At 44.1% G+C, this 11,811-nt stretch overlaps 1 protein-coding gene across 1 annotated transcript; it reads left to right on the top strand.

Moving 5' to 3' along the window:
* The first annotated feature begins 4,899 nt into the window (after positions 1-4,899).
* On the top strand, positions 4,900-9,112 carry LOC102714725 (transport inhibitor response 1-like protein Os04g0395600). The gene is made up of 5 exons (XM_006652162.3): positions 4,900-4,914; positions 5,001-5,923; positions 6,544-7,039; positions 7,123-7,940; positions 8,549-9,112. The coding sequence occupies exons 2-4, from the start codon at positions 5,472-5,474 to the stop codon at positions 7,900-7,902; spliced, it is 1,728 nt and encodes a 575-aa protein (XP_006652225.1). The 5' UTR covers positions 4,900-4,914; positions 5,001-5,471; the 3' UTR covers positions 7,903-7,940; positions 8,549-9,112.
* The last annotated feature ends 2,699 nt before the right edge of the window (positions 9,113-11,811 follow it).

Here is an 11,811-nt window from a genome sequence, read left to right as displayed (position 1 = left end):
AAAATTTTATGCGCAACTTTTTTTTTGTTTGTAATAGGTTGTTTGGTTTTTCACTAAATAAGCGAGATGATAAGATAAACCCCTTGTATGTTCATGGATGCCACCAAGGTAAAAGGTTAATGCGTGCAAGTAACTCCGTCTGCAAAACAATCAAGTGAATAAACTTCTGTTATAGTATTTGCCTTATAAATTCTATCGACCGATCGAAAGTCCTATTTTTCTAGATGTTCAAGCTAGAAAAATTCTTAAAATCATATATTTTTTCGGTCTTCGATTTCAGATCAATCAGAACACATACATAAAAGCCTTATTCATAAATTATTTTCCATTTACAAATACACCGTTTGCAATTATTTTTCTTTTAAAAAAAGTCAAACGATCACACCTTACCTGACCTGGTCAAATGCACCAAGGAGTGATTTTCACGTCGCACGTAAAGTATTGCTCGTGTTTTATGAGCTAATAACAACAAAAAAAAACCGTAATTATAAAAAAATTAAACAAGATGAATAATCAAATATCATATAAAAACTAAAAATGAGCTTATTTTTTAAGTAGAGGCAGGAAGGAAGGTGGATGACCCTGGCCGGTGGTGGTGGTGGATGATGCTGACCACCACCACCCCTCTCTCTCCGTCCGGCTTGAAAAGGGTTGACGGTGTGTAGGGGTGGGGTGAGCTCATTTTACATCCGATCAATCTAGCGATTTATTATTCGCGGCTGCTCTTCTTTCTCCCTCCCTTCCGAATTTTCTTTTATTTTTAAAACTTTTTAATAAATAATTTTATTACTAAACCTTTGAAGAAAATATTTTCACCGTATAAACCAATTGGTCATGCCACCAACATTAGCGTGGCAAAACGGCTTGCCACGTCATTATCGGTGGTGTGGCAGCATTGTCTTGACATGCCACTGACATTGACGTGGCATGACTGTTACGCCATGCCATACTGACTAGGCTGCGGGCAGCGTTGTCTTGCCATGCCACCAACAATGACGTGGCCAAAATGTTCAGTTTTAGAAAAATCTTGTCCGGTAGTTTAGTAATAAAATTAGTTGCTAAAAAGGTTTATTTAATAAAAAATTTCCTCCCTTCCTTCCTTCTCTAAGGCTGCATTTAGATGGCAAAATAAAAATTTTTGCTAGTCAAATCGAACGTTTGAACAGATGTCGGAAAGAGTTTTCAGACGCAAAGGAAAAAACGAATTTCACAGCTCACGTAGAAACCGCGAGACGAATCTTTTGAGTCTAATTAATCTGTCATTAGCGTACGTAGAATGTAGGTTACTTTATCACTTATAACTAATTATGAACTAATTAAGCTGAAAAGATTCGTCTAACGATTTCTCACATAGCTGTGCAATTAGTTTTCGTTTCATGTGTGTTTAAGTCCGAAGATTCGATGTTTTTAGTAGACAATCTTTAGGAGCTCACCAGGGCCTAATCTCTACTGCTCCTACACTAGTAGTACTGAAAACCAAATGAAAAAGACGGTGACAACGATATTTTCTGCGCGCATGCACGCTGGCAACGATGACACAGCTTAACGACCATGTCTTTTTTTTATATTTATATTTATATGCTAAAATTTAAATTTTTTATCTTAAATTTAGGATAGATTTTAAAGTTTGTTATCATAGTTTATTTTCCAGTCCTAGCTTTTAAATTGATGAGAACTCATATATAAAAGTTTTATTTATAAGTTATTTTTTATTTACAAATATGTCGTTTGATTTTTTTCATATAATAAGTCAAACAATCACCCCTAAGATTCTATGAATTATTTGGTCTTCTTATACAATTTGGAAAATTTGGGCCTTTTCTTGTCTTATAGCTTCTAATTTATTTTTAGCATTTTCTCATTCCATATTATCAGAAGCCAAGCGATATTTGAAAGAGGTTCTGACTTCGATAGATTATGGTCATATTCTAAACTGCCCAATAATATAATAAGCTATTATTTTGTCAAATCGCTAAACGATATGTTTCGTATGAAATTTCTTTTATATAAGTTTCTTTAAAATACCAAATAAATCTATTTTAAAATTTTTAATACTTATGTTAGTCACGTTTCTCGTTTCTCAATTAATAGCCGAAAAGAACACCTGACAAAGAGGGTGTTTGAGACTAGGACTAAAACTTATTAGATAGTAAATGTAGACTATTAATTATAAAACACATTTATAATTTTGGACTAGACGAATCTATTTAGTCTAATTAATCCATAATTAGTCTATGTGATATTATAATAAATATGTTCTAATTATAGATTAAGCAGTCTTAAAAAATTTCACGCAAATTAGCTCTTATTTTTTAATTAGTTTTATAGTTAGTTACGTTTAATATTTATATTAAATATCAAACATATGATATGACCCGTTCCGGACACCCCAAAAACTCATCCAAGCAATCAGCAAGCACCACCCGCAGCAGTTGAGTTAGCACCAGTATACTCCCGTTCTAAAATAAATTAACATTTCAGTTTTTAGGTATAATATTTGACTTTTCGTTTTATTCAAATTATTTTAATTAATAATTTTATTTTTATTAGATGATAAAACATGAATAATATTTTATGTATGAGTAATTTATTAAAATTTCTTAAATTTTTTTCAAATAAGACGAATAGTTAAACATTCGACATAAAAATCAAAAAGTTGGTTTTTTTAACGGAGGGAGGGAGTACGTGTAGTAGTAGAGTAGAGTGGTAGGAGTATTGGAGATGCAAGGGTACGATATACTAGTACTTGTACTGTACACAGCTACCACTATACTATATATGGTAGTTGTATATTGTAGTCGTAGGGGTAGCTCCGTATGCGCCGTTGCACGTCGCCACAGGCAAGGGATATGACAGGATGCTTTTGCTTTCCTTTCCCCTGTGGACGCCCAAATTTGCTTGGGGGCACCCCCATCCTTACCCCTATCTCCGCATGTCCTATACATTAACGGTGTGAATAAAATGTAGTATGCTAACATAAATGTTAAAGGATTAGTCGACAAAACAGAACAATTTTTTTTGTTTTGATTGAAAATTATTGATATAAACGTATAGTGTAATATTGGAGTAAAAGCTTACGCCCCCTCTTATTTCTTTCACTCCATCTACCATCGACGTAACCAATGTTTTCTCTGCAAATGACATGGAAATGTTTCATTTGCATATTTGCAAACCATGTTTGTACCTCTTCTAAAAACCAACTTCTAATACTCCATCGATTACCTTTAAGCTTATAAATTAAACATAAGCAAAAAAATTAAACTTTTAAATTGCCAAGGGCGGATATGTAAAATTTTTATCAATATATTATCTTTTATTGCTAATAAGCCGTTGCCGCGTTCAGCACATGGTGGCAAAATATATAAGCTCCTTCGTTTTCCACATGCATGTTTCCCCAACTGCTAAACAACGTATTTTTTATGAAAATTTTTTATAGAAAAATTGTTTTAAAAATCATATTAATCTATTTTATATCTTTTAATAATTAATAATGTACTAATTTATTACTACGTTCGCGCCGGATAACTAACCCACCTCTTCCCTCCTACCGAACGCGGCCGTTGTGGACTTAATAAGCATACCAACCACAATGTTAATACTAGTTTTGAGCAAAGAAAACAAAACTAGCTCAAACTCTGTTCTAAATATTGTTCAAATTGGGTGCTTACTTGATTTCCGCTAGCATGTTTTTAAATAGTTAAACAGTATACTCAATTAATCTATAACAATTGTTTTACAAATTAAATGAATTTAGTTTGCAAACTTTTTTAATATTAATACTCGCTAACCGGTTTGTCGTTCTGCGTTGCTAATAAGTTGTTTGATACCCCTTTAGAACAAAGCTACCTTTTTAGATATAACAAATCCTAGTTTCAAACAAAACTACATTTTAGTTTAGTCACAATTGCCGTATACTATCTCCATCCCAAAATTAGTTCATTATTCTCATTCTTGTTTGCCCCAAAATAAATTTATGTTTGGACAATCATTATATCATAACTTGTGAAAAGTAGTGAAAAAATCAGTAAAAAAAGATAGAGTAGAAGATAATGTATTATGATTTGATAAAATAGAGGACATTTTAGTTTTTTTTATATTGGTATGCACATAATGGGTGAAAATGAAGCTATTTTTGACACAAACGGAAAATAATCAATAATAATACATAGAAAAGTCAAATAGGGGCGACCGTTTGACAAATGATATATTTATAAACAAAAAATAATTTATTAATAAAAATTTTATGTACGTATTCTTAACTATCCAATAAAAATGATAGAAAATAAAACATGACGAAATTCTAAAATCAACTCTAAATTTAAATTTTAATCAACCGTTATAAAGAGAAATGAAGAGTTAGTGGTCATAAGCGTGCGCGTAGCAATTGCCGCGCCTTTTCTGACACCCTCACATCTTATCCGGAGCCGGTGGATAGGGACACATGCGCCCCCCGTCCGGTCCGGCCCGGCCCCGACCGCGCCTCGCCCTCGCCCCCGGTCCGACCGGTCCGGCCCGGTCCACGCCCCCATTATTACCCCGGTTCACCTCCTCCTCCACCTCCTGCTTCTTCTCCGGCCAGCGAGAGAGACGAAGCATCTTGAGCTCGCTCTCCTCCTCTCACTGCACTCCGCCTCAGCCGCCGCTAGTGGTGTCCTCGGAGGGCGGCCCGCCCGCCTCGCTCTCCTCTCCTCTCCTCTCCTCGGGCATCCGCCGTCTCTCCTGTCCCTCCCCCCGTCACGCGCGCGGGGGGTTACTATTCCTCGGCTTCTACTCGGGTCTGCGCGTGGCAGGCGGCGGCGGCGCGTGATCTCCGCGCCGCGGGGAGGAGGTGGGTGGCGGCGGCGGCGGCGGGGGGTTGGTCTATGGGTTAGATCTGGCGGCTTCGGCTGCGTGGATCTAAGGCGGGGCGCGTGGGTAGGCCTCGCTCTTGGCGTTCCTGCCGTTCTGTGTGTCCGTTTCTCTCGCGGGAGCTGACGGCGAGGAGGGTGGATCTTTTGCAGGTTTCCGGTGTGGGGAGGGAGGGAGGGAAGGAAGGAGGGTCGCAATCCTTCTTCCTCGTTTTGGTCCGTCCCCCCATTTTGAGGTAGCTCGGGGGAGCTCTCATGTCCAAATCTGGAAGGCTGTTGGTGCTGCTCCCTCGGGAAGCTCCGGCGCTTCCAGATCTGGAAGCCATTCTTCCCCTCTTTGCCCCTAGCCACATCGTCGTCGCGTCTCTGCAAGGGGAAGTCAAACTGTCAAAGTGAATGTCTTCATGCTGCTACGTGCCCAAGAGAGCATTGCTTGTTCTTGGCTAGCTAGGGTTTCCTCGTGGTGGTGGTGGTGGACGAGGTGATCCGTAGCGGCGTTTCTTGCTTGTTTGTGTAGCCTGCATAAACCTGGAGGAGCCGTGGAGGAGGAGGGAGCAGCAGATCCCGTCGTGTGGTAGCTCGAGCAGCAAGGTGGTGGTGGTGGCCGTCGGGGGGGAAGGCGCCATGACGTACTTCCCCGAGGAGGTGGTGGAGCACATCTTCAGCTTCCTGCCGGCGCAGCGCGACCGGAACACCGCGTCGCTCGTGTGCAAGGTGTGGTACGAGATCGAGAGGCTGAGCCGCCGCAGCGTCTTCGTGGGGAACTGCTACGCCGTGCGCGCGGAGCGGGTGGCGCTGCGGTTCCCGAACGTGCGGGCGCTGACGGTCAAGGGGAAGCCGCACTTCGCGGACTTCAACCTCGTGCCGCCGGACTGGGGCGGCTACGCGGCGCCGTGGATCGAGGCCGCCGCCAGGGGCTGCGCCGCCCTGGAGGAGCTGCGGATGAAGAGGATGGTCGTGTCCGACGAGAGCCTCGAGCTGCTGGCTCGCTCGTTCCCGCGGTTCAGGGCTCTTGTCCTCATCAGCTGCGAGGGGTTCAGCACCGACGGGCTAGCTGCGATCGCAAGCCACTGCAAGTGAGTGATTCTGGCTTTGTTGTTTCAGCTGCTACAAGTTTACTCATTTTCTTTTTCTCTCTGGTTTGGCAATGCAGTTTGTGCTTGCGTACTGTTCAGTGGTTATCTGTGTGGTAGTGTTCAAAACTTGTGCCAAGAACTATTGTCTCTGCAGTTAGGAGTTGAAAGGATCGATTTTGAATCAGTTGAATTTCTTATATATCTTTTAGCTACAAGTTCTTGCAGATCATAGAACAGAGGGGAGGCTTTTCCAGTGTTTTGAAGGATCAGGTTGCGCTTGGAATTTTCTAGTTTCTGTGTTCTGTTCGAACTTTCTGTTACATTACACCAAGGCATTTTATCTTTTAGATGTTTCATTATGTTCTTACTTGCACGACCAGTTCTAAATTGAACTGCACGTGATTGTTACCACCTCCATCATTGGGTTTCCTCTACGATGATTGTTGTTTTGGTGTTCTATATTGAATCAACTGGACTGCTTGCTAGGATTGGATACAAATTCTGTTTCGATTGTTCAATAATGTACTACAGTTTTGGTTTTAGTTAGTTACAGTTACAATGTTGTGCTCATTTTATGGCTTACATACTGACAATTGTTTTCTTGTCTTTCTGTTGTCTAGGCTTCTGAGGGAGTTGGATTTGCAGGAAAATGAAGTGGAGGATCGAGGGCCTAGGTGGCTCTCCTGCTTCCCTGATTCCTGCACATCACTTGTTTCCTTGAATTTTGCCTGCATCAAAGGGGAGGTTAATGCTGGTTCATTGGAGAGACTTGTTAGCAGGTCCCCAAACCTGCGTAGTTTAAGGCTGAATCGATCTGTATCAGTAGATACACTTGCAAAGATACTAATGCGCACCCCTAATTTGGAGGACTTGGGGACAGGGAATTTGACAGATGATTTCCAAACTGAGTCCTATTTTAAGCTTACCAGTGCACTAGAGAAATGCAAAATGTTGAGGAGTTTGTCAGGATTTTGGGACGCTTCTCCTGCTTGCCTGTCTTTTATCTACCCCCTGTGCGTGCAACTAACAGGATTAAACTTGAGCTATGCTCCCACCCTTGATGCTTCTGACCTTACAAAAATGATCAGCCGCTGTGTGAAGCTCCAACGCCTTTGGGTGAGTTCCCCTGTTGGTTTGAACTTGTTGTTGCCCTTTGGTTAGATCAAGCAAGTAATGGTGTTTGTCCTTTATATTTGTAGGTACTGGATTGTATCTCAGACAAAGGGTTGCAAGTGGTGGCCTCCAGTTGCAAAGACTTGCAAGAACTCAGGGTATTTCCATCAGATTTCTATGTTGCTGGTTTTTCTGCAGTGACAGAAGAGGGACTTGTTGCAGTCTCCTTGGGCTGTCCAAAGCTTAACTCATTACTGTACTTCTGTCACCAAATGACTAATGCTGCACTAGTTACTGTTGCTAAGAACTGCCCAAACTTCACACGGTTCAGACTTTGTATTCTTGAGCCTGGGAAGCCTGACGTTGTGACCAACCAACCGTTAGATGAGGGCTTTGGCGCTATTGTTCGTGAGTGCAAGGGACTACAGCGGTTGTCAATATCTGGTCTTCTCACGGACAAAGTTTTCATGTATATTGGAAAATATGCAAAACAACTTGAGATGCTTTCTATAGCATTTGCTGGTGATAGTGATAAGGGTATGATGCATGTTATGAATGGATGCAAGAATCTAAGGAAACTGGAGATAAGAGATAGCCCGTTTGGTGATGCTGCACTCTTGGGCAATTTTGCCAGGTACGAGACAATGCGATCCCTTTGGATGTCATCTTGCAATGTCACATTGAAGGGGTGCCAAGTCCTTGCATCAAAGATGCCGATGCTCAATGTTGAGGTCATAAATGAGCGGGATGGTAGCAATGAAATGGAAGAAAACCATGGAGAACTGCCTAAAGTGGAGAAATTATATGTGTACCGCACAACTGCTGGAGCGAGGGATGATGCACCAAATTTTGTTAAAATCCTATAGAGCTAGCTGAGTAGCATGGTATCCTCTTATTCCATAAGGTAACCCTTTCAATATATTATTTTCAAAATACCTTTCTATGGTTGATGAGTTTGCCCGCAGTTCACTGCTAGTCTGTTAGTACCAGTGTTGTCTGAACCTGCATTATTTTGATCACTGCCTGCACGATGAAAACTAGTACTCAGAGACTCTTGTAGCTCGTCCTGTGGATGGATAGAACTTTTTAGTTCCAAAGTGAGATTATATGAATTATTTCATAGCTTCTATATTTTTGCAAGATCATAGTCTATCTTGAATGTATCCGATCTTTAACTTTTTTCTCAAGAACATCCAAAATCAATTCTGCATGAGGAAGCTTCTGCTATGATAAAATCCAAAGTCTAAATTAAGGCTGATTCCTGAAAGGATTGACTGGGTATAATAGTACTTGCAACATGATGCTTTGAGCAAACCCTTTTTTCCTGCCTAAAACTTTATCCACTCTTTTTGTTTCTTTCCCTGGTACAGATCATAGCTACTCAAAGATCCTAAGTTCTAGTCAACGCGATTGTTACCACTCAGTTCGGGATAAGGACGCTTTGCCATCTAACACGATTCCCCCCCCCCCCCCCCCCCCCCCCCTCTCTTACCCACTCGATTGCTCTTGCAGATGGTCGGCGGAATCGGGGAGGAGGCAAGGCTGGGCCGCGGCAACAGTGGTAAGCTCCTCAAGTGTCTCCTCTCCTTTGCAGGGTCAGGAAAGAAAAAAAAGCCACATTGGTGTGCAGCCTCCCCCCACCTTCCCTTATCCTGGAGCATCTGGTCTGGGATCATCATCCATCATCTCCTCCCCTGCACTGCAACTTTTTTAGCCCCGTTTGGTCCATGCCATACCGACCAGAGCCTTACTCCTATCCTGTGCAAATTCTCAGCAAGCTCAGGAGCACCAAATCCATCATGTTAGCTCGTCCTTTTTTTTTTTCTCTTGTTCTTTATTTTTTCTTTTTACCTCGTAATATGTAGAACCCACTGCCATTTGCTTTTGGCATTGCCACAGCGGATTGTGCTGCTGTTGGTTGTAATGCTCATGTATTTTTCTTTTCCAAGCCTCCTGACCGGGACGTTTCGGGGACGATGATTAGTTTCTCTCCTCTTTTGCTCCTGTGAATGCATGCAGTGCACGGAATAATTTCTGCCTCGACCCTACTCCCTCTGCCCAAAAAAAAAACCAATTCTTCGGTTTTTGTGCCCATCATCTTATTTGAAAAATTTTTAGAAAATTAGAAAAAAATTAGTCACACGTAAAGTACTATTTATGATTTATCATCTAATAAAATCAAAAATATCAATCATAAAAAAAAATTAAATAAACGAAGAGCCAAAGATTACAGGTAAAAAGTGAAAGATTGGTTTATTTTGGGACGGAGGGAAAGATTGGTTTATTTTGGGACGGAGGGAGTATCCATTAGTCTCTCTCTCCCTTGCGAAAACAGCTTTGGGGCTCTGATGTTTTCATTTTTAAATTTCATTTTTCTCGTAAGCATCAATAATTGGCGCAGGAAGGTGGTTCTAGTGTTGGCAGCACTAGCAAGGATGCAAGTTTGGGCTACTGTATAGAAATTCTGCATACTGCTAGCAGTACAATTCTGTACGAGCATTTGCATGAATGGACCGGAATTCGCCCACGGCGGGCGTACACATGTACGGGCGCCCATTGCTACCCTCCCACCGCCATCTGCCCCGTCGGCCCCCACCGCTTCCCTCCCACCGCCATCCGCCATCCTCTGCCCACCCTCGCTGTCGCCATCGCTCGCCCACCGCCATCCGCCCCAGCCCGTCTGCCACCATCGTCGCCACCGCTCACCCACCGCCGTCTACCCTAGCCTGCGTCACCGCCCGTCGACTGTGCGGTCGCGTCCCAGCTCGCCTGCCCCTGCTGCCGGCCGCTCTAGCCCCACGACAAGAGAAGAGGAGAGAGGAGAGGAAGGAAGAGAAGGAAAAAAAAAACTTTGATATGTGGGACCCATCGAACGTCACATCGGCAAAATCAGACAAATACTAACTCAATACCATCGACGGACCATTTTATGACGGATTATCCATTTCTATATTCCGATTCCAATTAAGGTTAGACTCGTATGTAAGTTTTTAGGATCTTTGATGGACTTTTTTCATGGGCGAGCGAACGGCAAGGGCCAAGTTTCTGGGCCAAGGGAGGCCCAGCCGATTAGATCAGGCTGTAGTAGCACTATAGCAGTATATCGTCCCGGTATATGCCCATTATGATTGAATTGATGCCTCCGCTCATTTACGTCCGTTTGAGTGCGGAATGTTTTATGGTTCCTGCTGCTATCTCTGTATAAAGGATTTAGTTCGTGTGAAATACTCAGATGATCTGAGATGTCCATGGTTTATCTCGGCCTGCAGTGTAATTAACTGATTGGTACCATATATATATATATACATATATACATATATATGTAATTAACTGATTGTAATTAACTGACAATGACATGTCAAGCCGGCCATGCCAAAAACCCTGCGTGGGCAGCATTATTTTGTCACGCCTGGTGTGCGAGCCACTGCGAGCGAGAACGCGCGTGGCCACGAGATTCTTTCGCGTGCGCGCGGCCGTGGAGGCGGCCGACAACTATTGGCCGAGAGGCCGTACAACGACATCTAGGCGCAGGCGCAACATCTGTCTAGGATCTTTTGGCGAAGCGCGGGTGGCTCGGTGCGTTGCCGACTCCGATGAATCTCAGGGTCGGTCGCGCTCATCGGCTCATCCGCTTTTTTCACCAAGCGCGAGGCGAGGCGATCGGAGGGGATCGCGGATGCACTCGCTCACCGCCTCCCCGATGGCGCCACGTTTTTTTATGGCGAAGTCAAGTCCACGACTATACGAGATAAATTTGGGTGGTATGACCGTGACCTAACCGGTGAAGCGGGGCCGGGTAGATCGAGACATCGAGCAGCACTCTAGGACTGCGGCGTGCACAAGCGTGGGTGGAGCGCATAGCGTGCGTGGCTCCGTTTTCTTCTCATCGGACGTTTCATTCCGAACCTGTATCCGCCTATCAGAACCACAGAAGCAATACAATAATAATTCGACTAGCGCCAGCAGCTCAGCGTGCTTCTAGTCGTCCTGTTGGTGAGAAAAGACCGAAAGAGAACTCTGGCGTTTGACGCGAAGCAACCGAATATCAGAAATGTCAGTGTCTTACCTATCACTAGACCTTACCATTTTAAAATTTGGCCTTATCTCCCTGCATGAGGAAGAATGAGATGTATTGATACATTTGGGGTAAAGAATTCTTTTGTTTTATTGTTGTTTTTGTTTTCTCTTTCTTTTTTGGATCTTGGCTGTGCACCGAAGCAGGATGATTCGTGGACTTAATTGTGCATTTTTCAGCTGGGCCTTTTCCTAGGGCTACTGATAAGCTGGGCTGGGCCTGAGCCTGACCAAAATCCCCAAGAAGTCCACGTCCCCACACCAAAACCTGTGACTGCATCCGAGACGTCGGATGCGAAGCGAAAGGTCAGGATCGGAACCTGACTCCACCGCGGCCGCGGCACCGCCCTTCCCTGGCAGCGCCGGTGCGACCCCTTCACGAAATTCCGGCCCGAACTCGAGCAGATTTGTTGGTCCGCCACCGCACCGCCCCGCCGTCCGGCGTCCCCGTGCCCCGCCGCAGAGTCCGCCTCGCCGCCTCCTCTCGGGGCGCGTAAGCCAGCCCCGCGACGAGCTTCGGCGCGGCGTCCCGTGCTAGGGCGGGCGGGCGGGCGAGAGAGAAGCAGCTGGCTCTCTGGCTTCTGCTCCCCCTCGCTGCTTCGCTAGGGTTTGGGGCCTCGCTGCGCGCGCTCGGGTCGTCCTCGCTGCGCTCGCCGCGCCGTCCTCCCGCCGGTCGCTCTCCTCCGCCCGTCGCGCCCTCC

The sequence above is a fragment of the Oryza brachyantha genome, chromosome 4, assembly GCF_000231095.2.
Source record: "Oryza brachyantha chromosome 4, ObraRS2, whole genome shotgun sequence".
Lineage (NCBI taxonomy): Eukaryota > Viridiplantae > Streptophyta > Magnoliopsida > Poales > Poaceae > Oryza > Oryza brachyantha.
The sequence above is the reverse complement of the archived record's forward strand: the minus strand, read 5'-3'. Positions and strand labels throughout refer to the sequence as shown.

Excerpts from the sequence above, each read along its gene's own strand:
- LOC102714725 (XM_006652162.3), top strand. The coding sequence starts at position 5,472 with ATGACGTACTTCCCCGAGGAGGTGGTGGAGCACATCTTCAGCTTCCTG. Across the intron at positions 5,924-6,543 it reads GCGATCGCAAGCCACTGCAA|GCTTCTGAGGGAGTTGGATT; the intron begins GTGAGTGATTCT and ends TCTGTTGTCTAG. Across the intron at positions 7,040-7,122 it reads TGAAGCTCCAACGCCTTTGG|GTACTGGATTGTATCTCAGA; the intron begins GTGAGTTCCCCT and ends TTATATTTGTAG.